The sequence below is a fragment of the Lepidochelys olivacea genome (genome assembly GCF_965140295.1).
Source record: "Lepidochelys olivacea isolate rLepOli2 genome assembly, chromosome: 3".
Classification (NCBI taxonomy): Eukaryota; Metazoa; Chordata; order Testudines; family Cheloniidae; genus Lepidochelys; species Lepidochelys olivacea.
The window spans coordinates 149617127-149644559 of NC_140413.1; the positions used below are offsets into that span (position 1 = coordinate 149617127).

General features: G+C 57.3%; 2 protein-coding genes across 4 annotated transcripts in view; both read left to right on the forward strand.

The window, feature by feature from the left end:
* Window positions 1-3485, forward strand: part of TMEM63B (transmembrane protein 63B) — an 87854-nt gene extending 84369 nt beyond the window's left edge. For both annotated transcript variants that reach the window (XM_084623026.1, XM_084623027.1), the window contains one exon: window positions 797-3485. In XM_084623026.1, the coding sequence (XP_084479152.1) occupies window positions 797-964 (168 nt within the window). In that variant the 3' untranslated portion in view covers window positions 965-3485. The remainder of the gene's footprint in view (window positions 1-796) is intronic.
* Window positions 3486-10148: 6663 nt separating this feature from the next.
* Window positions 10149-27433, forward strand: part of CAPN11 (calpain 11) — a 29891-nt gene continuing 12606 nt past the window's right edge. The window contains exons 1-6 of one of the 2 annotated variants that reach the window (XM_084623277.1): window positions 10149-10315; window positions 20430-20721; window positions 21458-21527; window positions 25590-25708; window positions 25946-26079; window positions 26279-26447. In XM_084623277.1, the coding sequence (XP_084479403.1) occupies window positions 20476-20721; window positions 21458-21527; window positions 25590-25708; window positions 25946-26079; window positions 26279-26447 (738 nt within the window). In that variant the 5' untranslated portion in view covers window positions 10149-10315; window positions 20430-20475. Of the gene's footprint in view, window positions 10316-10336; window positions 10494-20429; window positions 20722-21457; window positions 21528-25589; window positions 25709-25945; window positions 26080-26278; window positions 26448-27433 lie in introns of those variants that run through there. The other variant, XM_084623278.1, reaches the window with a different exon arrangement.

Genomic DNA, 27433 nt, shown 5'->3' on the forward strand with positions numbered 1-27433 from the left:
AACCTGGCCTTGTCACCATTTCCCAAGCCCATGCAGTCCTGCTGCCATGCGCTTTCCAGTTACCCAAGGGCCTGTTTGGTAAAGTTCTGCTGTGACATGGCTGATTTGCAGATTTGGAGGGCAGGGATGAGCAGAATTCCCCAAACTGTCCTGACTGCTCCCATTTGCCATGCAGCCAGACAGGTGTCCGTACAGGTAAACCAGGTCTGTGCTGAACTCCAGCTTCCTGAGGGGGTGGCTTTGTCCCTCCCGGTTAGATCCCCTGCTGTGCCCCATCCCCACAGTAAGAAAGCTTCTTTCAAAAGGGCCTCGATATGCGAGTGCCCAGCTTGAGCCATCTTAGATTGCCAGAAAGTGCTGGGCACCTGTCTTCTGTGGGGAAAATCAGACCCCTTTAATATCAGGCCCTCCAGTCTTGTAGAAGCTCTGACCCCCACTACTCCCAATGCTCCCACCCCTGGCTCTTTGGAAGGTTCAGATCTACATCGAGGTCTTCAGAAAATGGGGGGGTTACCTGTAATGGGACATCAAGAGCTGCACCCCTGGCCGTGCTGCTAGCATTTCCCATCCAAGCAGCCTCCCTGAAATCATCCAGCCCTTCTCCCTGCCCCCGTCTCATGCTGAAACCTGTGCATTCCATGCAGTAGGAGTTCTTTTCAGCCCCAGCATGCCCTGCGCTCAGCCTCCTGTCTGCATGGCGCTTACCCGCCGTACTGCACTGCTGTGGCTTTCCAGCAGCCTGCACAGAGCTAACAGGTCTGTTGTCTTTTCCCCCTCCCCCACCTCCCCTCCGCAGCAAAAGTACATCGCACAAGTGCTGCAGGATTCGTCTCCGGAGGGCGACGCGGCCGAGTCCGAGGAGCAGGGGTCCCAGGACGAAGAGCTCATCAACCCGGACGGCATAAACGACACGGATTTCCAGTCGTGTGAGGACAGCCTGATAGAGAACGAGATCCACCAGTAGCGACCCCAGAGGGCAGGAGGGGCAGGGCAGTCCCGGGAGCTGGGGTGGCTGCTGCAAACAGAGAGAGAACCGAATGGAGCCGGGAGCGTGGCAAGGAGGATGCCAGCCCCTGCCCCCTCCCACCTGCCCTGGCTGCTGCCCTAATGCTCATTCCAAGGGTGGGAAAGGGCTGTGCATCAAATTCTCCATTCCTTGCTTCCCCTGCCCTGCTCCCTCTCACTCCCGTCTGGGTGGGTGAGAAGGGACCTGCTCTTACTAGTTACCTTCTCTAACACATACTGAGACCACGAGACCCCAGGAAGGGAGAAGAAAGAGGAGGAGGAAGATGACTTTGACCCATGCTGCTTCCATTCTGGGAGAAAGAGGACCCAGGGGCAGCAAAAGCCTGGATGCTTTGAGGTGGCAAGTGTTGAGGGGATCTCTGGTCACCAGTGGCCTCCCCTCAGCCCCCCACATCTGGAATCTTGAACACTAATAATTTATTAGATTTAAAAGAAGAAAAAGCTTTAATCAAGGTATTGCAACCCCAGCTAGTAGCGGGCGGCTGGGAGCCCTGCAGCTAGCACTGGTCCTAGCCGCAGAAGGAGCTTTGCCCTTTGCCCCCCGGCTGTGTCTCCCACACGCATGTGCATCGGAGTGTGGGTGCCCCTCCCCAGTCACTGGCTCTGTGGGCATGTGAGGGCCACGGTCCGGTTTGGGGGAAGTGTAACAGCCTGGGCCTGTTCCTGCTCTTCTTCCCCATGGACCCCAGTGTCCGTGGCAGCACCCAGCCGAGTGCGGGGAGCAGGTGTCACCCAGTGAAAACCGCGCAGGCTCAGCGATGGCTGGAGAGCACATCCGGGTGGCGAGGATAGTGGGAGGACCCCTCGCAGGGCGAGGGGAGCGTAGGGGCTAGCATGAGTGTGTATCCTAGCCAGCCTGTAGGAGAAGAGGGAGCCCCTCCCCCAGCACGGCCTTTTCACATCTGCAGTAGCTGGATCCCAGTCGGGCCGTGGTGGGGACTCACCATGGGGCATGTGGCATTGTTTTAAGTGGCGTTATTTTGTACATTTCCCCCCCCCTTTAAAATAAAAAACTGACACCCAGCTGCCGCCGCCCCCCATGCTGTCCTGTGTCTGCGCAGCGGGGCCAGCAAGGGGGAGGACTGGGGTCAGCTTTCCCTGACTGCTGTGGAGTGCAGCTGGGCACTGAACCCAGCTACCAACAGGCGCTGGGGCTGACCGTCATTCCCTGGCCCTGGTACAGAGCCTGGATGACCCTTCCTGTGTGTTTGGTTCCTGCCAGCATAGGGCTGTGGCTCCCTGTCCCCATTGCTCAGGCAGCGTGAGAAGCAGCCTCTGCCATCATGCCTTGCCCAGCTCTGGAATCCCAGTCCCCGGGAGAGTTGCATCCCTCTTGTGAACTTGGTCCCATGGGTGAGTGTAACATGCTGCTGTGAGACTCTCCTGGGACATCACTGCCTGCTGGGCATAAAAACCTCCCTCCGACCCTTAGCACCAAACCCGCGCTAGGCTGGATTTGCACAGGGGGCTGCATGCCAGGCAGAGTGAGCAGCAGGAACCCAAAATAAACCTCCCTGCTGGTAAGCTATATTTATTTTCCCTTGCCTCCCTCACCCTGCTGCTCTGTTCACTGGCCACTGCTGGCCACAGCCCTGACTGCACACCCTACGTGGACACTGCTCCAATTAACTTCAGCCGGAGCAGCGCTTGGAGCCCAGTGGGTGCGTCGGAGCAGACTCCAGGAAAGGCAGTAATAACCTGCCTTGGTCCTTTGCTAGCAACTTCCAGCCAGGAGCTCAAAGCACTTTATAGACACTAAAGAGTTAAGCCTCAGCCCTCCCCATCTCTGCTCCCAGGAGGGCAGTCAGACTTGTCATCCCCATGGTACGGAGGGGCAAACTGAGGCACAGCAGGGAAGAGACTTGCCCAAGGTCACACAGCAAGTCCAAGACAGTTTGGAACAGAGACCAGATGTCCTTCCTTTACCCTGCCCCTCTAATAGGAATGACAGAGACAGAGGCAATAGCAGGACTTGCTCCTTGATGGGGGAAGACAAAGGGATGAAGGGCTCAGACCCTGGCTCATTCTTAGCAGCTAGCTGATGGCTGGAGCATGTTCTTCTGTGGTAGTGGCTGTGAGAGGGTGGGCCCAGTGGGTTCCTCAGGCAGACTTCCCCTCCCCTCTAGAGCTCCCTGCTGAAATGCACATTGTTTCATTTTGATTGATTTCTAGCTTGGCCTGGGGGAAATGAAGCACAGGGCTCTAAGTGCCCGTGTCCAGACAGGGGAACAGGGGGGATGCTGGTCCCACGGCTGCCTATTCCCATCTGCACCACTCCCTTCACCCCAGTGTGGCGGGCAGGCTGCAGTTGCTCTGTATGTGCAGCTGTTGGGCGCAGTCCCTGGGCACTGCCTGGGGGGTGGAAGGGGAGCTGTCTTCTAACTGGCACTGTGTCTGAGTCGAGCTGTGTATAATACCCTGTATATATTTGTGTAAAAAAGAAAAAAAAATTGAACTTATCAGATTGCCAGCCTCTCTGTGTCGATGGGTTCGCACTGGCGGATGCAGAGCCACGGGCACCAATGTGGGGTGGCGGGTTCTACCTGGTGCCCAGAGCCTCAGGTACCATGTGTGCGGAGGGCACTGCCCAGATCCTTGGGCACTGCATGTGAGGTGGGCCATGCCTGGCGCCAAACCCCAGAGCCACAGGTACTGTGGGGAGGGGACCTCTGCCTGGAGTCAGAACCCAGTGGCTCAGGCAGGGGGGAGGGGGGCAGGCTCTGCCTGGGGCTGGCACCCAAAGCCATGAGTACCATGCTGGGAGGCTCCGCCTAGAGCTGGGAGCTGGACCTCAGACACCACTGGGGGTGGGAGGCTCTGCCCAGCCTTAATTATGACCCTTTCCCCCTGGTTAGTGTGCTGACAGGGCTGTAGGAAGGCCAGGCAGGCCTGGAGCCACACATGTTCCAGGCCCCCAAACCATCTTCCTCTCTGCCTCCAGGATAGACTCAGGCTCGCCCACCCAGAACCCAGCCTGGGCTCCTGGTTGCCACACCCTGAGTCCTGCCCGCCCCGCCTGAGCTGCTGCCTGCTGCTGCACTCAAGCCCACTCCACGGGTTAGCTCCCACAGGGCCTTTTGCCCGAGAGAAGACAGGTGTGGGGCGGCATTTGCCCCTCCTCCCCCCCCGGTGGCAGAGGCTGGAAGCAGTCCTTGTAAGGTTCAGCAGCCCCAAGGTGGGGCCTGAAGCGAGAGCCCCTTGGCGGCCATGTGTGGAAGGGGGTCCTCGCTTTCTGCCTGAGCAGTGGGTTTAGGGGGGGCTTGCTGGTGGGGTAACAGTCCAATAACCAGTGGTGTGGGGGCACCTCCCAGCCTCAGCTCCTAGGCCTCCCCTGCTATCTACGGGCTGGCTCCAATATCTCACCCTTTTTTGTAGGGAGACAGAAGGGAACTGAGGCCTCTGGGGAATGTGGTGTGCATGGCTGGTGTCTGTGTTACCCACTCTGTGTGTGTGCTCTCAGCAGCCCAGTGTCCCCTCTCTGGCTATAGAGAAAGGGTGGCTATTGTTGCTTTTCTGTGCTCCCTCAGCCCCCTGCCCAGTGTCTGTGCTGCCCCTTAGGCTTGACAGCACCTGGCCTAGCTTCTGCATGCACATGCCAGGTGTCTGGCAAGGGGGAGTGGGTCTTCTTGCAACCCACCACACAGTCCCACCTGGCAGGCAGGGCCCAGCTGAAGCTTCCTTATCTCTAGGAATATTTGAATCATACACCAACCCCCACCCATCCCCTCCGCTCTTCAGTCTCACCTTGCTGAATCCCCTGACACTTCCCCTCCCTGCGCTGCCCAAAGGACCCCCAGGCCCACGGCTGCATGCTCCCACTGGCAACTCTTGGCACTTCCAGACCACATCACCAGTTCAAAGCGCTGCCAATGCCCGGGGAGCAGCCCCTCATGGCTAAAGCGGTTGGGAGCCTGAGGTGCTGCAGCAAAGCAATAGTGTGTTCAGCGGAGAAATCAGCTGGTGTGGGGGTCCCACTGTGTCTGGGTGAGCTGTAGTTCCCTCTCTGTGCCCGGGACAGATTATCGCTCTTTTACAGCAGCGGGTCCCAGCCTCTGCTTTGTACAGAGCTGTCAGGTCACTTGGGGGCTAGCACCTCCTTGTCTCCAGCTGGTTCTACCGATCTCCAGACTCTTCATTGCAAAGGAAACCATGTCAAAGCAGATGGAAAGAACAAGGAGCCAGTCTGGCTGCCTCTTCAGGGCCTGCTGCTACCCAGGAAAGAGGTGCCCCTCCCAGGGACCAGAGCCACCAGGAGGAGAGCACTGTGCAGGGGAGAAGAGGGTGATGCAGCTGGGCTGCATGGCGTGGAGAAGAGGAGTCTGGCGGGGCAGCCCTTTCAGGTGAGTAGGAGAGAAGGGAGCCAAGCCCCAGGGAGGCACATGCCAGGGAGAGGGGGGCCAGCACAGATGTAGGGGGAGGAAATGAAGAGCAAAGAGAAGCAGGGTAAGGTTTGTTTTCAGAACCCCGATTGCATGATAGACCATTAAAGAGCAGCAGCCCCTTCTTGATGGCACATATCCCAGGGAGCTTAGTGACTCCAGGGATGCAATGCAGAGGTTGGAAGGGAGCTGCATCCTGGGTGATGGTGACTGGCAGGGCATGAGCACAAATGGGGTGGAGGGGCCCACAAAACATTTTTCTATCGACATATGGCCCATGCTGTGAATACGCTTGGGCAGCCCTGGACTCCTGGGGCAGGGACAGTCACACATGGGGCACGAGCCAAGGCTCCTTGGCAGGCCCCGAGGAGGGCTGGGTTCAGCAATGCCAGCTCCTGGCAGCAGAGGGCGCTCACGGAGCAATCACGGGGTGGCTTGCTCTAGCTATGTCAATGGCAGATGGAAGGGTCCTGGCCCCCCTTTGCTGGGGGCTGCCTGGCTGCTTTGCTCTAGCCAAGCAGCCTGGGCAGGACTCAGCCACTCCTGGCAAATGTCCCTCCAGGGCAGGAGGGATCCAGGCCCTGCTCTGGGTGTGGCGCCAGCCAGGCGTAGCTGAGGCCTGACTCACACAGAGCGCTATGGCTCTGGAGAAAAAGCAGCTGAGTGTCACTAGAATAAGAGGAGGAGAGGGCTGGGCTCTTAAAGGAACAGGGGCCATTCTCTCTCTGCTTGGGTCATGAGGCACCCTTCTGCCAGGGCAGGCCCGCTCACCAGCTGCACCTCTCCACTGAGGTGCTTGGCCCATTCCTGCTCCTCTAGAATTAGTGCCCAGACTGTCATTGACTTCAGCAGGAGCCGGAGCAGCTCCTCTGGGAAGGAGGGTTTGTGGCCCAGGGGGATACCCAAGGCAGGGAGCTCAAAGCAAGGTCCCTAGTAGCTGTAGATTAACAGGGGAAACACTAGCCCCAGAAAGGAGTTGACAGGGCAGCCCCAGAGGGGCAGGGAGACTGGGGGCAAGGGGTGTAGATTTCTCCAGCATCCCCCGTAAGTCACTGACTATACCCCCTACTCACTGCTTGTTCCCACTTGAAATGGTCCCCTTGTGTCCCCCATTGGAGCCCTTGTTGCTCCCACCTCCTGGTCTGAGATGAGGCAGGGCCTAGAGCTAATGGACAATTCAGCAAACCCTGAAACTTGGGAAGCGCTTTTCCATACTGGAACCAGAATGAATGAGCCCATCGCCCAGCTCCTGGGGTGCCTTTGAGCTCCTCACCATGCCTGGGGCCTTGATGGGCTCACTGAGCAGCTCCACCCACCCAGAGGCTGCCCGACACATGCAATAAATGCACAGTTCTCGAAGGCTGCCTTTGCGTCTCTTCTCAGGGTCAGAGGTCCCAACACCCCTGCCTCCCTCCTACAAGGGCTCAGTAACTCATCTCGCGCCATCTGGGCCATGCCCGCTGTCTCTGCAGCTGAGCTACTCCATGTCTGTCCCCTGGCTAATAAAAAGGGCTGAAAGGGTAGGCCGCTAGCTCTTTCCCTCAGCCAGGGTGGCTCTTCCCTCGGACCTGGCAGCACGGCCTCCAGCAGAACCGGGAGTGGTTCTGCAGCTCCATTCAGCTTGCCTTGTTCTTTCCTAGCTTTGTCTGTTTGACCCAGTCCACGGGGCAAAGGCCCTTGTTCTCTGGTTCCTAGCTTCTTGTGAGTCCCACAAAAGGCTGCTGGGTATTTTGGAGCTAGTCCTGGACCAGTGGGTGACACCTAGAACAGAAGGGGTCCCAGCAGGGTGTTCTATTAATGCAGCCATCTGGCTGGGGATTCTTAGGGGCTGTGACCCCAATCCTGCTCCCTTGGAGCTAATCGCAAAATCTCCCACTGACTTCAGTGGAAGTAGACTGAGGCTGGAAGGGGTGAAAGCAAAGATCCTCAGCCAAACCTAACCTGCTCTAAGTATGCAATGTCACTGGGGTTGGGACTCCTTTACAGCAGGGCTGTATCTTCCCGTTCTTAGCTCTCTCTCACACACAGCCCCTGGGGCATTTTCCTTCCTGCAGCTAGTTCTAATTAGTACCTGGCCATCACTGCCTGCTTTAGCCTGTCAGCCACAGGATTATGCCCTGGTCAAACCACCAAGGCAAACCTGTCCTCCAGGGGAAACCTGCTCCCTCTCTCCCATCCCCACCCTCACTGGCTCCTGCCTCTCCTGCGCCTTGGAAAAATAAACAAACAGGCGGCTCAGGTGAGCTTAAAGCAGACACTGAGCCAGAGCTTTTTTTGCCAGGACTCACCCAGCCATGTTCGCTGCACGGTCGCACAGTGCAGCACGCACAACACCCCCTTGTTGTGCAATGCCCTTCCCAGTGCTCCAGGGAGGGGATGCTGGCTGGATCACTGCCCTTCATGCAGCAGGTCCAGGGCAGGTGCAGGCGCCCTTCCACCCCCCACCCCTCCAGTCCATAAATTTGCCCTGCGCAGACAGTGCCATGCAGTGTCCTACACGCTCACTCAGCACTTTTGCCCTGCATGTGTAAAGGCCTCCCCCTCCCCCTCCCCCTCCGTGCTTGTGTGCCTGCCCAGGGCACAATACTGCCGTGCAGTCCCTTGCACTCACCTGTATACCCATATGTTCCTGTAAAGCTACACATGCAGCATACACCTGTATAGCCAAACTCATTGTACAGACCCCCATGTGTGCAATGACACACACACCTCCAGGCCCCTGTGTGCAGCACATCCTTCCCTCCCCCCGGCTGTATTACCAGGGGTGAGGGGAACGACACCGTGCCTTGTCCATCCTTTCAGAGGTGTCTTGAGGGAGAGGCTGTTGTCAGACACCGCCAGTGTGGTGCTCCGCTCTATCCAATGTTGCTAACAGTTGGCTGCGTGCGTGTTCCCTCTGTGCGCTGCCCTGGCTCTGCGCAGATAGCGGACACAGGAGACCCCGAGAGAAGCCCCAATGACCACAGACTCCGATAAGGTACGAAGGCACCCGGCCAGGTTTATTGTCAAATGAAACAGTCTCTAGCTCCCCGGATCAGATGTCTACAGTTCTGCTAGTACATATATGCTCCCTGACAATGGACACAGCTCAGTCAGTGGTGGGACACTCCACTCACTGCCCCTAGGCCGGACAGAGAGACCGCCCCAGGGATGCATTCTTATACACAGGTACAAACAAGTTACACATCACTCCTGACGTATTGAGGTGCAACCCCTCTACATAACAAGGTACAACCCCTTTACGTAGCCAGGTGCCGCCTCTCTCCTTGTACATGTTGGTTTGAACAAAACAACTCTATCCATCATATTACTCTTTTGACCATCTTTGGGATGCGTCAGCCTGTTGCTTGTTATGCGTGTGGAATGTGCAAGTATCTGAGTATTCTGATAGCTAGTGGTCCAGTACCTTTTAGCTATATATATATATATATTTTTTGCAACGTCAGTCCTTTCCTTGCCAGCTTCTGTGAGCAGGGCCTGCCTCTTGCTCACAGCTTCGCTTTGCTTTAGCAAAGTCTTGACCATTACTTTAGTTCAGGCTTTAGGCCTCATACCGGGCCTCTGATATAAGGATTTATGTTTCAGGGCCCCATCTTACTACAAAGGCTATCAGGTATTTCATTTCAGTGCATTAACTCCTAGTCTGCCCTGCAGGGGATCTGGTCCCGTTGAGGGGCATTAAGCGCTGTGGGTGGGCTGCTCTCTGAGGTGGGGGATCCTCTGACCCTGGAGACATGGGCAATGCCCTTCCCAGTGATCACTGCCCTTCATGCAGCAGGTCCAGGGCAGTTGTCAGAAAAGTGCCTGGAGCTGCTGGAGTTGTCCTGTGAACAGCTGGGAAGGATCCAGTTGGCTCTTGGTGTTGGGGAAGCAAGGTCCAGCCCCGGGACGTCCCAGGCTGTGTGAGAGGAGTGGCCTGCCATTGGAGAATGAGCGAAACACACAGCCTGGCTGTAAGAGGCATAAGTGATGGTGGTGAGAGAGACCTCCTCATCGGGGAAGGAAAAGGGCAGCAAATTCCAGTGGCCTGCACATGTGAGTGGGAGCCAGGAAGGCTAGGCTTATATTTCTGATGCTACTATGGATGTTTGTCACCTGCCTCAGTTTCCCCATCTGGAACATGGGAGGATGATCCTGAGCGCTCTAATGTGGGGAGGGTATGAGGTTAATTAATGTCTGCAAAGTGCGTGTGGTTGGCATGCAGGCTAGGAAAGCTGGGCAGTGTTTTGTATGCCCTCTTCTAGATGGAATCAGAACTACTCAAGTGTGTGTCATAGACTCTATACTATTAATGGAGGTTCTCCTTCACTCAGGGGTTAGATCCTCTGCGTTTGGATCCAGGACGGTCGGAGCCTCTGCTTCAGCCCGTGGTGGGAGCCAGGCTCGGAGTCTTCTGCTGACCCCAGGGCCAGCCCCTCTGGATCCATCACTGGTGCAGGCGCCTTGCTTTTGGAGTGAGGATCCCTTTGGCAGGCGTCTCAGAGAGCTGAGGCTTTTTGTTCAGTCTCCTCACCCCTTGTAACATGCCCTGACGCAGCCGAAGGGCGGTGCAGGATCTGCAGCCTGGCACACAGGGCTGGGCAAACACCAGTCGGGGGGGAAATCCTGAAGTGGGGCGGGGAAGGGGAAGCCTGGGCTTCTCCAGGGAGCAGCTCCAGGGCAGGGAGTCAGACAGCAGCTGCTGTGCCTTTAATTTCTCTGCCCGTACCGCCCCCCCCCCCCCACTCAATCTAAGCTGCATGCTCCGCACATCCTGCCACCAGGCCAAACCCCACCTTTCCTCTGTGCAGAGCCAGCAGCCGAGCTAGCGCCTCTGCTGCAGCGAGCCGGGGCGAGGGAGGCTCCCAGCACCCGCGCGGGGCCAAGGCAGGAGAAGAGAGGGAAGGGCCCCCCCGGGAGCAGCCCACACAGTAAGTCTCTCTGCTCTTCTCAGCCCCTCCGGCCATGCTGGGAGCCGATTAACAGCTCAGCTCTAGAGGCTGCTAATTTCAGGGCCTGCCTGGGAGGGAGGGGCTGGTGGCAGGGACCCTCCCTGGCTTGGGCACTCGCTCCTCTTGGCTGTGGCAGCTGCTTCAGGGAAATGATCAGGTGAGTCAGGGCGGTGGCACCGGCCTATGGCACAGGTCTCTCCCCCTAGAGCGCTGAAGATGGGGAGGGGCTCGCAGGGTTCTGGCTAGAAGTCTGTGCTCCAGGCCTGGGGGTCCCCTCCCTCAGCACGAGTGGGGGGAAGGGGACCCCCCCTTTTGCACCTGGGAGGGCAGCAGTGGCATTTTCTCTTTGCCCCCCGCCCTGCGAGTGTCTATGGCATGTGCAAGGGGAAGCTGCTCTGGGCTGAAGCCAGCTGCTGTGTTGCACCCAGTGGCTGTGAGCCAGGCAGGGACTGCAGAGGATATGGGTGTTCAGCCTCAGACCTGCCTTGGGTCCTGGGCTGGGGGTGGCTTGTTAACCGGATCGTTGTTCCAGCTCTGGAGTTGCCCCCTCCCCCGCCCCCCAGCCTTTCCCCAGTGCTGCACAGCGATGCCCTGGGAGCGCCCGCCCTGTGCATTGCAGGGCTGCCCTGCTGGGAGTGCCAGCCTAGGGGAAATCCTAGGCAGCTCTTTCTTCCACCCCTCACCCACGCTTCCTAACTGGCAGTACTGCTGTTCCCCAATGCGCCCTGTCTGGAGAGGAGCCTCTCGGTGGGGGCGGGACAGGCCGACCTGGGGAGGATCCTGCCATTCTGAAGGGAGAGGTTGCTGAGAAATGAGCTCCCTGGCTCTGGCAGCAGATGTGTTGCAGCAGTGGGGGCCCTGTGAGTGCCTCGATAGAGGAGACTGCAGCCCATGGTCCCTGTGGAGCTTGGGGTCTACAGTTGATCGGGGTGGGGGCTATGTGAGAGCTGGGGGAGGCTATGCGTGAGGGAGGCTATTGCGGTCTGTCTGCTTCTTGGCTCCCATTCCCAGCTGTTTGCAGGAAATAGCTTTCCTGCTCCAAGGCTCTGTACTGGGCCCAGCACCCTTTGGAACAATCTCCCGCAGCTCAAGCACCTCTCAAGACAGCGTCTTTCCATTTGCTCAGCTGAGGTGTAAGACTGGCCCTGGCGGCTTTGTGGTTACTAAAGATCCCAGGGCGTGTTTCCATGGAACTGATGTGAACTCCCTTGGCCTGGCCAGATCCCAGCCTGGGTAACTGCACTGTGCCTTCCATTAGTCCTGTTGTTTCATGTGGGTGCCTGCCTTGAGCTCTTATGTGTAGTGTTGCTGTCTGGTGTGTTCCACCCCAGAAGTGGCTGCACTTTGGTGCTGGGTGACCAAGTGTGTATTACATGTAGTTTGGGATTGGGGTGTGGCATTCCTTGGGCTGGTTGGAGAGAACGTGCCATGCAAGCCTTGGTAACTCTTTTTATGTTTTGCTGGGTGTGGTGGCCAGGTGCTTCCAGGCCTGGTTTGAATTAGACACAGTTCCTGGGCTCTTCTGTGCTGTCTGAGCAGCCATCCCTGGGTGCTGGATTCCTCATGGAGTGAGGAGGGCTCGGCCACACACAGCAGTAAATCCAGCCCTGGGACTGCTTGTCCTGTTTCCTTTATCTTTCTAGTCCCTGGAGTTACCCCCTTCTCCATTGGATGTCATTACTGCAGAGACTTGGTGCCCTCCCAGCTCAGGCAGGGATGGTAAGCAGGGTGCTTGTTGTGTTGCAGCAGGCCCTTGATGCAAATCTCTCGGGTTGACATGGAGGCAGGCCTGTCCTAGATACTTAGTACATGCTCTACTGCATCAAGCGCTACCCACCTCCAGCCAGCCATGGGAGGCTGTTGCAGGAAATGAGGCCTGCATCCACTCCGCACCTGGTGGGCAGCACCCTCCAAGCCCAATGGCTTCAGTTCTGGCTGACCTGGTCAGCTCCGCAAGGAGCCTCCCTCAAATGCCTGGGGACCAGCAGTGGTGGGAACAGCTGGACCCTCAACTGTGTGTATAGGGGCGCCCCTGTGATCACAGGCCGAAAACAAAGGGACCTGGACTTCCCCCCGGAACAGTCACCTGGGTTCTGTACAGAGCTGAACTCCTCCTGTGCACTTGAATAAGGGTCTGCCTGCTGGGTCACCCTGCTGTTGGGTGTCAGCGTCACACTGGGGATCCCAGTGCACTGTTCTGCAAAGCTTTGAGTTCTGTTCCCACCTGAGGGGATTGGCACATCTGAAAGAGCTGTCCCCAGAGTGGTGGCTGGGATGGTGGCAACCTGACTGGTAGGAACTGTTGGTGATCCAAGGTCTAGCTGGGGGCCAGTCTCCCCTGGTGCAGGGAGACTGGAGAAGCCAAGTCCCAACACAAAGGTGGAGGGGGAATTGGTGAGACAAACCCTACTGTGCAGCCGGGGAAACCCAATCGCCTGCCTGTGGGTGCACAGTGAGTCAGTGGCAGAGCTGGGATTTGAACCCAGGAGTCCAGTGCTCCTTCCCTGATCAATAATGGTTGCAGCCACCAGCTAGTAGGGCTCAGTCTGGGCATGACGTCGCTGGAGGCTGAGTGAAGACAGAACTGATGTACAGGAACGGATATGGGTTGGGGGGGGGCAAGTTGGGGCCCCTCCCTACTCCACGCCTTCCGCCTGCAGTCACCCCGTGCTCCTGCCAGGGAAATGAGGCTGTGGCCTGGGGGCTTGCCCTGCTCTGCCCACCCAGTGCTCCAGCAAGCCCTTGTGCCCTGATCCCACTCCCCAGCAGGAGCACTGGGAGCACCCTTTTTTCCAAGGCCCTTGGGCACAGGCCCAATTGGCCCAATGGCTAATCCTCCACTCCTGGTGTAGGGTTTGTTTAGCTGCTGGAGGGAGGCCTTTGGGGACTGGAAGGGCCAGTTGGTTTGTGTCGGAAGGAACAGGGAAGGCGTCTTCCAAACCAAACAAACAGGGCAGTTGTGCTTCCCCTTGAAAACCTCGCTGTGCTGCCAGCGTACGCTGGAACAAGCCGAGGTCGCCAGTTCTGAGGGGGGTAGCAAGCTGTCCTAGTCATGCGTTGCTCCAGAGCTCCCGACTGCTCGGATGATTGGCACCGTGCAGGGCTTGGGGAAGGGAGTGACGCCAGGGGAGGACTTTGAAAGGGAGCTCAGGGATTCCCAGGGTGAGAGTCAGCCCTGGTGTCACTGACTTGTTACACTGAGGAGAAGGCACTGCATGGAGGGATGGGGAAACCTATTGCTATAGCTGGGCTGGGGAGCAAGCTGTGTGGCTGAAGCAGTATTTCAGGTAGCAGTGTGTTTCTGGGGGCCTATTTTCCAGGAGTCTGTGGAGCCAGAATTGCCCCGTGGCATCAAAAAGATGGATGCTGCTGGAGGGGGCCTGCCAGGTACAGAGATGGCTTTGGGCACTCCCTGGACAACAGTTGGCTTGTGCCTCTCTGAAGCATCATCCAGAAATGTGCACCCTATATACCCACCCAGGGGACGCATTGGCTCCATCAGCACCAGCCTGCAGGGAGACCTCTGTCTGCTCCTGCTCAGCTGGCATCCAGACTGGTTCCCCATGTGTCTGAAATGCTCTTCACTCCCTCTGCACTCAGGAGGACTCCAGCATCAGCTTCTGGTTACCTCCTTTGTGAGCACAGCAGCCATCAGGGCCTTCCAAAATACACTGAATAACAAGGCTAATAATAACCTATGCTGTGGCTGTGCCTTCTGGGCAAGGCTCAGCTTATCCACAGGGGGCTGCTGCAGAGCTGGGAGGAGCTATAAATGTTTGAAGAGGAAGCAGGGGTGCAGGAACTCTACAAAAGAGGTTGCTAGTTTTAGGCCCCTGGGGATGAAGAAAAGCATGAAAACGTTCCCAGAGTGTCACTAGTGCAGGGAAGTCTGCCTGAGTCTGCAGACAGCCTGAAACCATCGCTCTGTGAGGGTGACTGCCCCCTGGGGGTGAGGAGGGGCTGTTCACTCAGCTGATGATGGAAATGTCAGCATTAACCACTTTACTGCTTATCACCACAGGGTTGGAGAGGGAGGGTTGGTCTATAAAGATCTATGCAGCGTGACTGGGAATGGCAGCTCATTTTGAGGTCACAAGTGGGTGGCACTTAAGAGATGACCCCCAATTATTTTTTCCCATCTGGTTCCTGGAGCCAGTCAGCCAGAAGGGAGGATCAGAGAGCTCCACCCACGGGGAGCTAAACCCCAGGAGCAAAGTGGGGCTTTTCACACAATGCTTAGCCTGGCACCATTGTTTTGCAGGGCAACAGTCAGTCGGGGTCTGAGTCACTTGGGCAAGCCGTTGCTGGCATGAGGATGTGCAGTAGGGAGGGGGCATGTAGCGCTGTCAGTGCAGTGGGTGAGGGGCTGGTGCTGCCGCTGGGGAATGCTCTTTCCCTGGAGTGGCACTGCCATGGCTAGAGCATGCTCACACCCATATCAGCGCTGCACAGGCCTGCTGGGGAAGTAGGAAAGGGCCAGGCACAGCATGAGGAGGCTCGAGGCAGGGGAAACCACAAGCCAGGAAACAAAGGCAGCACGGATGACTGTGCCTAGTGGTGTTCCTTGCCCTGCCCTGCCCTGCTAGTCAAAGACAGGAGGAGCTAGCCCAGGGGCTTCCTGGATGGGAAGGTACTTGATTGGTACACTGAGATGGTGTCGCTGTGAGGTTCTTGGGCACACAGAGATGCTAGTGCTGTGGACCCTGGGGTGGGGAGTTGGCACTGGGAACTGCGTGGGAGTGGCACCAGGTGCAAGGACGAAAAAGGGGATTCATATTGTGGCAAGGAGGGGCACAGGGGTGGGGAGAGGAGCAGAATTGGTACTGCCTGGGGAAAGGGGTACTGGACATGCAGGCGGGAGTTCATAATGTTAGAGGAGCAGGCACCAGGGGCATGAAGGGTGGTTGGGGCTGCGGGGGGAGGGTATATTCTCTCCCTCCCCACCTCAATGAGCATTGGAACAGATACAGCCAGTGCCACCATAGGGCAGCTCTGTGGGGCAGGAGCCACATGCACCTTGTGTTCAATGCCCAGTCTCTTGCCCATCCCAAGGAAGCCAGCAGAAGTATAGCATGGGATCTGCCAAGAGCTGTCCCAGCCAATGCCATCCATTCCCTGCTGGTAACCGCAGGAACCCCCAGGATCGAGGGAGACCTCCTTGTGGCCCGGCTCCGTCCACGCTGTCTTGTGCTGAGGGTTGCGGGGTGTCTCTCAGCACTGGGCTGCTAGGTGCCTGGTCCCCTGCCATTCTGGGGGGTTCTGGCAGGGGTGGAATGGAGAGGATCGTGGCTGGCAGCAGGGAGGCTGTGGGGAAAGTGTTACGGGCCCCAGGGCAGGATTTCTGGCAGCAGAAAATGGAGCCCAGCTTGGCCGTTGCCGTGAGATGTCCTGGGGGTAGCTTGGGGTGATTGTCTGAGCTGGGGAAGAGTGGGGGTGGGAAGGGTCTGCTCCACCAGGGTCCCTCTGCTGCCGTGTGCAAGGAGACTTCTTGTGTGTTTCCAGCGCTAGTCCTCCCGAGTGTCGCTCCCTGTGAGATGAGGACAAGCCAGCATTTCTGAGGGGAATTCCAGCAGGTCCTCGGGGTGATGTTTTACCTGCGGCCTCCCCTTCCGCGGGCCCTAGTGCCAGTCCTCAAAGCGAGGCCTTGGGTGTGCCAGCCAGTGCCCACCGCCTCATGCTCAGTAGTGCTCCTATGTGCTGCCACGGACCTTGCGCTGGCTGCAGTCCCAGCGCAGGCTCTGGAGCAGTGGCGAGGTGGGTCAGAGCTGACCTTGCTGGATGGGGTGGCACAGCGCACTGGGGCCTGGTGCTCAGGGGAGCCCAAACCCACAGGCCCCAGGTGCTGATTAAATCCTTCGGAGGCAGGGACTTTGCAGGCCTTTACCTGGTTTGTGGTGGGCTCCCCACCTCCGCCCATCCGTCATTCACCCAAGAGGGGAATAGGTCGCAGTCCCAGCAAGGGAGGTTGGGGTTTGGCCCAGGTGATCCAGGCTTGGCTGGCTGTGGGGCCCACCCCCATATTTTGGGACAGGAATCATAGAATCATAGAATATCAGGGTTGGAAGGGACCCCAGAAGGTCATCTAGTCCAACCCCCTGCTTGAAGCAGGACCAATTCCCAGTTAAATCATCCCAGCCAGGGCTTTGTCAAGCCTGACCTTAGAAACCTCTAAGGAAGGAGATTCTACCACCTCCCTAGGTAACGCATTCCAGTGTTTCACCACCCTCTTAGTGAAAAAGTTTTTCCTAATATCCAACCTAAATCTCCCCCACTGCAACTTGAAGCTGGTGACTGGTGGGGGGAGGGCCAGCCGTGTCCCTGGCACTAGTGGGAGTTGGGTAGTTGCACACAACCCGACCAGGACAGAGCTGTGGTCCTGCTGGTCTGGCATCCAGTCTCCAGCAGGGACTGATGGCTGAGCACTCTGGAGTCCCCCTGCACCCGTATACCCCTCTTCCTCCTGAACACCATTGTGGATGGAAATGTGATCTGTCAGGCTGGAAGCCATGGCCCAGTTCTACACAGAAGCGACAGTGTCTGTGCTATGGATTGGGGTGTGGGAATGGCCCTTGACTGTGGGAGGCCACCCCAGGGGTCCTTTCTGCACTGCCAACTGGCCCCGGCTTGGTCACTTGGTTTCTGAGTAGCACCCCGTAGAGGGAGGCAAAAAAAACCGAGGAGTCCTTGTGGCACCTTAGAGACTAACAAATTTATTTGGGCATAAGCTTTCGTGGGCTAGAACCCACTTCATCAGATGTATGAAGTAAAAGATACAGGAGCAGGTATAAATACATGAAAGGACGTGGGTTGCTTTGCCATGTGTTAAGTCAGTCTAACAAGATAAATCAATTAAGAGCAAGATATCAAGGGTGGAGAAGTAACTTTTGAAGTGGTAAGAGAGTGGGCCATTACAGACAAAAAAACAGAGGAGTACTTGTGGCACCTTAGAGATGCCCAAATAAATTTGTTAGTCTCTAAGGTGCCACAAGTACTCCTCTGTTTTTTTTGCTGATACAGACTAACACGGCTACCACTCTGAAACCTGTCACCATTACAAACAGTTGACAAGAAGGTGTGAGTAACAGTAGGGAGGGGCTCTCCTGGAGCCAATGGTACTTTCCCAGCAGAGGCAATGCATGGGAGGGCATGCAGGGTCGCATGGGAGGGCATGCAGGGTCACATGCCCCCCCCCCCCAGATTGCTTGGTCACATGGTGCGGCCAGGCCCCCTCTGTGCAAGGTGGCTCAGCCGGTGAGCTTCACAAGGCAGGGAGAGGCAGAGGCAGGAGGAATAGCTGGGAGCTGCAGGGAGGGGCCACTGCTTTCCAGGAAGGGGCGGGCATTGCTTTTTTGGGGGAAGGGGCTGCGTGGGGGGGCAGGACTCAAGCTGTTCTGGGGTTGTGCCACCCCCCACCCCACCGTCATCAGGCATAGGTCATCTCTGTTTCTCGGAATCATGCATCCTGTCGGCTCTGAGCTTGGTTTGAGTCACACTCTCCTGCTGGAGGAGGGCTGCCCCGGATCCTCCCTCTTTTCCACCTTTCCAGACTCCTGTAACTCCTCCAGGAGTTTGAAGTCCAAGTCCCACTGCCCAGGGCTGAAGCATATAATTTAGCTTCACAAGGTCCCCTGTGGTGTGGGGCCCTGGGCAATTGCCCTGCTTGCCACCCCTTAATGCCCACCCTGAACTTGCTACCTCCTTAAACCTGTTCTGCAACCCCCCTGGGGGTCGGTTAAGAGAGAACCACTGCTCCAGCCCACTGAGCATTGCTGGCTCTGGCCTGCAGCCTTGCAGAGATGTCACCACTTGCTAATGGGCCCTCCAAATGTGTTGACTCAATGCACGCTTGGCCAAGGGCATCTCCAGAAGGAAGGGACTAGTGCAGGCAAAATCTACAATGCTGCAGGGCCCATCCCTGGGAGGGGGAGCCTGAGGAGCAGCCACTTCCAAACCCCCCTCCCTTCCCCCCTGAGGAGTTCCCACCTTCCCACTGTGGCCAGTCTCTTTCCCCCCCACCTCATGGTTTGTCTCTGAGAACAATATCACCCACATCTTCCCCCCACCAACCAGCAGGGATAGCTAGAAGTGGGTCTAGGGTTTTCAAACTTTTTTTCTGGCAACCCAGTTGAAGAAGATTGTTGATGCCTGCGACCCAATGGAGCTGGGGCAGAGGGATTTGGGGTGTGGGAGGGGGCTCAGGGCTGGGGCAGAGGGTTGGCGTATGGGGGTGAGGGATGTGGGATGGAGTCAGGAATGAGGGGTTCAGGGTGTGGGAGGGGGCTCTGGGCTGGGGCAGGAGGTTGGGGTGCAGGAGGGGGCTCTGGGTTTGGGGGACTCAGGGCTGGGATGCGGGAGGGGATGAGGGCTCTGGGCTGAGGGTGCAGGCTCTGGGGTGGGGCCGGGGATGAGGGGGTTGGAGTGCAGGAAGGGGATCTGGGTTTGGGGGGGCTCAGGGCTGAGGCAGGGGATTAGGGTGTGGGCCTACCTCCAGTGGCTCCCGGTCAGCGGTGCAGGCGGGGTGCAGAGGCAGGCTTCCCGCCTGTCCTGGCGCCGCGGACCATGCTGCCCTCCGGAAGCAGCCAGCAGGTCCGGCTCCTAGGTGGAGGTGCAAGGGCTCCACGACCCGCAGCTCCCCGGCCAATGGGAGTGTGGAGCTGGTTCTCGGGGCGGGGGCAGCACACAGAGCCCCATGGCCACTATGGGCTGGACCTGCTGCTGGCCGCTTCCGGGTAGGGACTACTAGTTTTACTACTAGTTTTTACTGCCCACCAGGATCTCTGGGTGCTGAGCAAGGCAATCCAGTGCCTTGTATTCTGCATCCCAGTACAGGGTCGCGACCCAAACTTTGAAAACCAGTCGTCTAGGAGAGTCCCAGCATCTCCAGTCCCAGCCTCCCCCAGCAGGAGCACTGGTGGTGGGGGAGCGCCCACGTATTCCAGTCCCAGCCTCCCCCAGCAGGAGGCACCATAAGGAGAATGTTGGTTCTGGGGGCAGCTCCCAGCCATTCCAGTCCCAGCCACCCCCAGGAGGCACTATGGGGAATGGGGCAGGAGTGTTGGGTCTGGCAGGGCTCCCATCTATTCCGATCGCAGCCTGCTCCTGCAGGAGGCACTGTAAGCAGCAAGAACAGAGCGCTGGAGTGAAAAGTTCGTCGCCCTGAAGTCCTGGTGGGCAGTGATGAACAGTGGGTGCATTGCCTTTGGTGTGGGGAATGGGGGCTGAGGCGGCCAGGATTCCTGCATGCTTGGCCCCTTTCCAGACAAGTCCAAAATCGCTGTTTGTAGCTCTATGCAGAATTTCAGCAGCGGAGCCGCTCCCTACCCCCATCTGCTCCCAGCTGGGGTCCAGGGCAGCTCTGTTTGTTCGGCTTAACACTATTGTGGATAGAAATGTGGCCTGTCAGGCTGAACGCCACGGCCCAGTTCTACACAGAAGCGACAGTGTCTGTGCTATGGATTGGGGTGTGGGAATGGGCCCTGACTGTGGGAGGCCACCCCAGGGGTCCTTTCTGCACTGCCAACTGGCCTGCCACGCTCGGTCACTTTGGTTTCTGGGCTCCCTCACAACAGTCTGTCAAAAGGAAGATGAGGAGTACTTTTGGCACCTTAGAGACTAACCAATTTATTTGAGACAAACTTTCCATCCTGTTAAAGTAGTAGCTGGAAGTACTAGTCAGAGTCCAGCATACAGCTGTGCAAGCTTCTCCAAAAGGCTCCGCTATTGCACCTCAAACCAGACCAGCCCTGGGCTCCCCACACACAGCTGCCAGTGTCCCTCACCCCTGACCTGCAGTCCCCTCCACCCCCCCGCTATCCCAGCCCTGGGCTCCCCACACCCAGCTCTGCCGATGCCCCTCACCCCTGACCTGCAGCCCCCCTCCTATCCCATCCCTGGGTTCCCCACACACAGCTCTGCCCATGACCCTCACTCCCAACCTGTCTCTTCTCTGCCTAGCCCAGATTCCTCTTGCAAACTCTGTTCCCATGGGGGAGTCCTGTCCCCAGCCATCCCTGAATCTCCTCTTCCCCACCTCCCACTGCCCCACACACACTGCTGTGCCATGTCTCATCTCCTAGTGCTTTTTTCATCACAGGGGGAGGTGCTGAAGCTAGCGCTGCCTGTGCCTGGCCAGCTGCACCATGATGCCCTTCGGGGGAATTGCCTCCCGGCTGCAGAGAGACCGGTTGCGAGCGGAGGGGGTGGGTGAGCACAGCAATGCTGTCAAGTACCTGAACCAGGACTACGACACCCTGAAGCAGGAGTGCCTGGAGCGCGGCAGTCTCTTCGAGGACCCCCAGTTCCCAGCTGTCCCCTCCGCCCTTGGCTTCAAGGAGCTGGGGCCAAACTCTGGCAAGACCCAGGGGGTACGCTGGAAGCGCCCATCGGTAAGTGCCTGGCTCTCTCCTCTGTGGGGCCTACAACATCCATCTGGATCCACTCAGCCAGGAGGCCCTGGACTGTGAGAGCTGCTCTGCCAAGGTGACCCAGGCTGTCGCCCTGTCCCTTACACACTGGATCACTTTGCCTGCCCTGAACCCCGGTCCACAATCTGCCAAGCACTCCAAACCCCTCTGCCTGCCCCAGGCCTCATCTCCTTCAGACACTCTCCTTCCCCACAGGTGCCCAGAGCCACGGGTGCCAAGGGAGTTCTGTCTGTTGCACCCCCCCCGAACCGGTTGCCTTCTGTAGTGAGTTCCTTTTCCCTCGGTTAGATCCGGGCGTTGAAATGTGGGGGTTGGTCTCTGTCTCACCCCTGCCCTTTCTGGATGGAATCGGACCTGTGCAGGTGTGTAAGCCCATTGCCTTGAGTGACTGGGGCCCCTCAATGTAAGCCCTCATACCATTGCCACTAACGAGGTTTGGGGCCTGTGGCTCTGCAGCAGCAGGTCTCAAAATGTTTTCCCACTGATCCCTTTGGAGTGGTTACAGTCAAGGCCCTTACCCACTGCTGGTGGCAGTTGGCACCCCTCTCTCCTAAGGGTGCTGTCAGACACTGCCACTCGTGGTCACCCCTGCTCCCTGAACCAGAGCCCAGCTGATTGATACCTGCTGTGTAGAGATCAGAAAGCGGATCCTGCTGAGATCTGGCACCAGTATTTGAGTGTCTCTGCCCCTCTGCAGGAAATCGTGGGGGACCCTCAGTTTATTGTTGGAGGCGCCACGAGGACAGACATCTGCCAGGGGGCTTTGGGTAAGTACTGTCCCTCCAATCCCTGCACAGCGGCACCTGGGGTTTGGTACAGAGTGGGGAGGAGGTGTTTGTGTGAGGAGTGTTTGAATGGATTGAAATTGTGGGGCCCTCTCAAGTGCAAAGACAGGATCCTGGTGGCAGGGGCCAGGGTTTTGTAAGGGTCGATTTCCAGCATTCTCTCCAGGAGTTGGGGGATTGACCCCAGTGCCCCTGCTGAATCAACTCTGCTATTACTTCTGTTCTTCCCCCATAATCCCACCCAGCCCTGCAGCTCTGGTTCCATTCTGGGATCTCCCTCCCATCTTGCCAGGATCTAAGAAGGACTTCCCTCCCGTTTAGCACTATGCAAAGGGCAAGGGCTCGCAACCCCTTCGCCACTACTGTGTGTGACTGACTGTTGGTTACAGTAGTCCGTGGACATCCCAGCCAGGAATCCAGGCTCCACTGTGCCAGGCACTATGCCTACATGTCCGTAATAAGCCAGTTCCTGCTCCAAAGAGCGTTCAACCTTGGCAGGTGATGAGAGACAACAGTAAACGAACGTGGTACAGGTCAAAGTAACAGTGCTCTGACTGTGATGGGTGGTGGTGGCTGCTCGCTTGCATAGTGTTTTGTGGGCAGCATGGTGGAGGTGAATTGGAAGGACCATGCAGTGGCTCTGCTGATTTTCACAGGGAGTGCCTTCCAGGCAAGCGAGGGAAAAAGCACAAAGGTGACCAGTGGTCAGCAAAGGCTGGCAGAGGTAGATGTCTGGATAATATATTCGAGTTATTAGGTAAGTGGGGCTGAGCTGTGATTAAAAAACAGTAGCTTGTGTTTGATGCCTTGGAGAAGGGGGCGGGGCAGTGGAGGGACCCAAAGAGGAAGGTGACACAGAGTGATCTTAGCCGGCAAGGTGATCTTAGCAGCAGCATTTTGAATAGGCTCAATTGGAGCAAGATGGTATGGAATCATAGACATGTAGGGCTGGAAGGGACCCTGAGAGTTCATCTAGTCCCCCCCCCCCCCCCCCGTACTGAAGCAGGACCAAGGAAACCTAGACTGTCCCTGAGAGGTGTTAATCTAACCTGTTTTTAAAAACCTCCAGTGATTCCACAGCCTCCCGAGGTAATCTATTCCAGCGCTGAGATATCCTTACAATTCCAAAGCTTTCCTGATGGCTAACCCAAATCTCCCTGGCTGCAGATTAAGCCAATTACTTCTTGTTCTACCCTGAGAAAACACGGAGAACAATTGGTCACTGTCCTCTTTACAACAGCCCTTCACATATTTGAAGACTGTTATCAGGTCCCCCCTCAATCTTCTTTTCTCAGGATTAAACCCTCCCTCCCCCGTTTTTGTTTGGTTTTTTTTTACCTTTCCTCATAGATCATATTTGCTAAACTTCTTATGTTTGTTGCTCTCCTCTGGCCTCTCTCCAGTTTGTCCACATCTTCCCTAAAGTGTGGCACTCAGAATTGGATGCAGTACTCCAGCTTGAAACTCACCGGTACCCGAGCAGGGCAGGACAGTTACCTCCTGTGTCTTCCATACAACACTCCTATAAATACACTCCAGACCTACAACACCCTTGTGAAAGTGAGCTGTAGCTCACGAAAGCTTATGCTCTAATAAATTGGTTAGTCTCTAAGGTGCCACAAGTCCTCCTTTTCTTCTTGTGAACTTGGACACTTCCAAGCATTTGTCAAGGAGCAGTGATGATGGGAGATGATGATGGTTTTGATAGTGTAGCCAGATTTTTTTAAATGCTGCGTAGGAAGAAGTGGCAGGATTTAGATACGGTCTGAACACGTGGATCTCGAGAGCAGGGTCTCCTAAAATACTGTGTGCTGATGTGTGTTAAACAGCTGCTATGTTCCACCCCCGAGATGGCTGCCTTTCAATGTCTGGGGAAGTGATTACTGTGTCTAGTTTGTTGCACCCCTTGGGGGCTCTGGGAATGTCGAAGCTGCCATGGCACAGCAGCATGACCTGCATGGGGAGCCACAGAGCCCGGCTGGGTACAGTCTCTAGAAAGAGAGTAGCAGGATCCCCAACTCCCTTACAGCAGCCAAAACTGGGCCCAAAATTGCAGTTAGTACATGAGAGTCTGTCCAGGAAAGAGCCATGGCCAGAGCAGAGGTGGGAGGCTGCAGGCCAGGATCAAGAGGCATAGGCAGAGCTGGGTGAATGGGCCAAGACTGGAATGGTAAGATGGGGAGGGCTGTGGGTCAGGAATGAGGGGCATTGGTGGAGCTGGGGGTGGGGCCACAGGACTGGACAAGCAGGGGGAGTTGGTAGCCAGGATTGCGGGGCATTGGCCCAGCGGGGGTGAGGTTGGGCCACTCTGTGGTGTCCCCATGGCAGGCACTGCTGCCTCCACCCGGCTGGGATTCGTGAGTGGAGCGGGTGGCGGGTGTTCTGGGCCTGGCCACGCCCGGGCAGGAAGTTGCTAGGGAGCTGAGTCACAAGGGGCGGGCAGCCAGTGGCTTGAGGGTTGCTGTGGTGATGGTGTGTGAGTTGGTGCCAGTGCCGTGGCTATATTTACAATTCCCAAAGGGATATCAAAACCAGGCCCTGCTCCTGAGTCCGGTCCAGGGCATGCCCCCCGCCACCAAGTCCAGTCCAGGGTCCCCTAGTCCAGGGCTGGTTCTTCTCCTGCTGGGAGCTTCCCTGTTCTGCCTCCTGGGCACTCCCTTTGCATCCCATTAATTGATCTTTAAATATTCATGGTAAATAGGCCCAATGGCCTGTGATGGGATGTTAGATGGGGTGGGATCTGAGTTACTGCAGAAAATTCTTTCCTGGGTATCTGGCTGGTGATCTTGCCCATGTGCTCAGGGTTCAGCTGATTGCCATATTTGGGGTTGGGAAGGAATTTTCCTCCAGGGCAGATTGGAAGAGGCCCTGGAGGTTTTTCGCCTTCCTCTGTAGCATGGGGCACAGGTCACTTGCTGGAGGATTCTCTGCTCCTTGAAGTCTTTAAACCACGATTTGAGGGCTTCGGTAGCTTGGACATAGGTGAGAGGTTTTTTGCAGGACTGGGTGGGTGAAATTCTTTGGTCTGCGTTGTGCAGGAGGTCAGACTAGATGATCATAATAGTCCCTTTGGACCTTAATATCTATGAATCCCCACCCCTGCCAGCCTGTGCCCACTCTCTGCTGCTCCCCCGCCCCTCCCAGCTTGTGCCATTTCCCTGTTGGATTTGCCAGTTGCCAGAAAAATAATTTAATCCGCCAGGTTTTTTCTTTTTTACATGGATATTATATACTAGACATAGATGCTTTAAGTGGCAGTTGGGGGAGGGGGAGCTGCAGAGTTGCCTTGTGGTTGGGGGTTGGGCTTGCCTCATGCGGGAGGGGATGCCAGTTTTTTGGCATTTTGGAGGTGGTAACCCTATCTGTCTCCCCTGGCGCCCAGTTGTCTCCGCCCTCAGCTGCTTGTCACTCACGGCCTGGTTCCCGCCTGCAGCAGAGCAGCCTGGCTTGTTCCCTTCTGACTGACAGGAGCAGCTGGGGGTGAGGCACAAGCTGGCTGGCCTCCCAGCAGTTCCTGCCCTCCCCCATTATTCCCGGATGCTCTGGGGAGGAGTGTGAACCCCTGGACACAGTGCCCAATGCCTGGCTTGGATCTTGGGGCAGCATGTGCATGGGGGCTGTGTGGGGGCTGTGTTTCCATCCCCCTCGGTCAGTGCTACCTCACCAGGCCCTTGGTCCCTTCCTGCAGAGCACATGGGAGGATGGCGGGTGCGGGGGGGGGGCACATCCTTTTGCCTCCACATGGCTAATCAGGGGTGTTGTGGGGGTGGAGCATCCCTGGGAGGAAGTTGCTGTAACTCCCCTCACACACTCCCCTGTTAACTCCTTCAGTGGGTTCTGTGGGTCCAGGGGATGCAACTGGCGCTTGTATCATAATGGGCAGCAGGCTGGAGGATCCCATGTGGCGCTGCCCAGGGCGGGAGGGGGGTGAGGTAGAAGTGGGGAGGGTTACAATCTCTGGTCTCAGTGACTCAGCAGGGAAGCTGTAGGAAGGGAGAGGCTGGGGGCAGGTCTGGTGGCTGATCCCAGCTCCCTGCTCTCCAGGTGACTGCTGGCTGTTGGCTGCCATTGGTTCCCTCACCCTCAACGAGGATCTCCTGCACCGTGTGGTGCCCCATGGACAGAGCTTCCAGGAGGACTATGCTGGAATCTTCCACTTCCAGGTAAGGCCCAGGGCAGGGCAGTTCCCCACCCCACAACAGGTGCTGCAGAGCCCCTCGAGGTAGGTCCAGGCCTCGGAGTGGAATCCAAGCCTCCCCCATGGCCCTGGCCTAGGACCATCTACACTGAGTAACTCCTGGGCCCTATCATGGCCCCTCTCTTCCCCAAGCTCTGCAGCTGTCCCTGTCCACGGGAGTCTGGTCCTGTCCCACTCACCCCAGACTCTCCTTCCTCCCCAGATCTGGCAGTTCGGCGAGTGGGTGGACGTGGTGGTTGACGACCGGTTACCAACCAAGGACGGGGAGCTGGTGTTTGTGCACTCGGCAGAGTGCTCCGAGTTCTGGAGTGCCCTGCTGGAGAAGGCCTATGCCAAGTGAGTGTCACCCTGCTGGGCCTGGGGCCAGTGGGGTCCGAGAGGGCGAGGGACTGAGCGGAGAGCACATCTCTGGGGATCTTGTCCTGGGGGTGTCTCCTCCAGTGGGCTTGCTCCTCTGATCTGGGGAGCAGCTGCTGAGTCCCACTGCTGTCTGCCCTGGCCTCCCGCTCATCCTCTGGCTCTGTCTGGTGTGCAGACTGAACGGCTCCTATGAGGCCCTGTCAGGGGGTAGCACCACGGAGGGCTTTGAGGACTTCACTGGCGGCGTGTCAGAAATGTACGATCTCAAGCGGCCACCCCGCAACCTATCCAGGATCATCCACAAGGCGCTCGATAGAGGATCCCTGCTTGGCTGCTCCATCGACGTAAGGGGTGCTCCTCTTTCCTGCCCTTCCTTAAGGGGTTGTGGGGAGCTTGGGGCCCCTTCTCCTTCCACCTCAGGCTCTGAGGCCAGATTGCTCCCTGCGTCCCCCTCCATGCCCAGCTGCCAAGGGGGTAGGTGTAAAATCCTCCTTAGCTGTGTCACAAGGCCCTTGATAGAGCGGGTAGCTCCCAGCTGGTATCTTCCCACCATCTCAGCAGGGCTGGCCGTAGCTTCAGGGGTGCCCCACCCAGATCACCCCCACCTGAGGACAGCATGGCCCCCTGTTGAGCCCCAGAAGCAAGGGCTGGGGAACAAAGCTGGTTCACAGTCTCTGTAGGTACCTCAGGCAGGGGATCTGGATGGGACCAGTCTTGCTGGCAGGGGAGGCTCGTGGGTGCAGAGAGATCATTCATGCCCCTCTGCCCCATTGGAGGGTTTTGGAGCAGGCATATGCCCCCTTGTGGTGAAATTTTGAATCGGCACGCACTGATCTGCCATTTCCAAGCGGGTATGTGGGGGCCATAAAACCAAAATCCCCTAAACAACTGCGGGGGCAGGTCAATCCAAACCTCTGAGGAGAGGAGCCAGAGAGTGGGGGCTTCAGCATTAGCCCCCAGCCTGAAGGGTCCCAGGGGATGTACTGTGAAGTAGAGGGATTCTTTCCTCCTCCCCCAACCTCTGCTCTAGGTGTGTTTTTTTTATAGGCATCCACAAAGTGGGCAGTATTCATTCATCTCCCCCTGCCCTCTCAACCCCTCCTAATGTGTCACATTGCAGCTATCCCTCCAGCAGAGCCCTTGTTGCAACTGCTGCAGTGAGAGGGAGCAGGGGCTGGGTGGGTGGCTGTCGCGGGGAGTTGAATAGATTGGCCCACATCACCAGCCCTGATCCTCTGGTTGATGGTGCCCTGCCCCTCCCCGGGGCTGGAGCAGCTTGGGATGGGGGTTCTCTGTGGGAAGGCAGCATGTGTCCGTGTCTCCTTAGCTA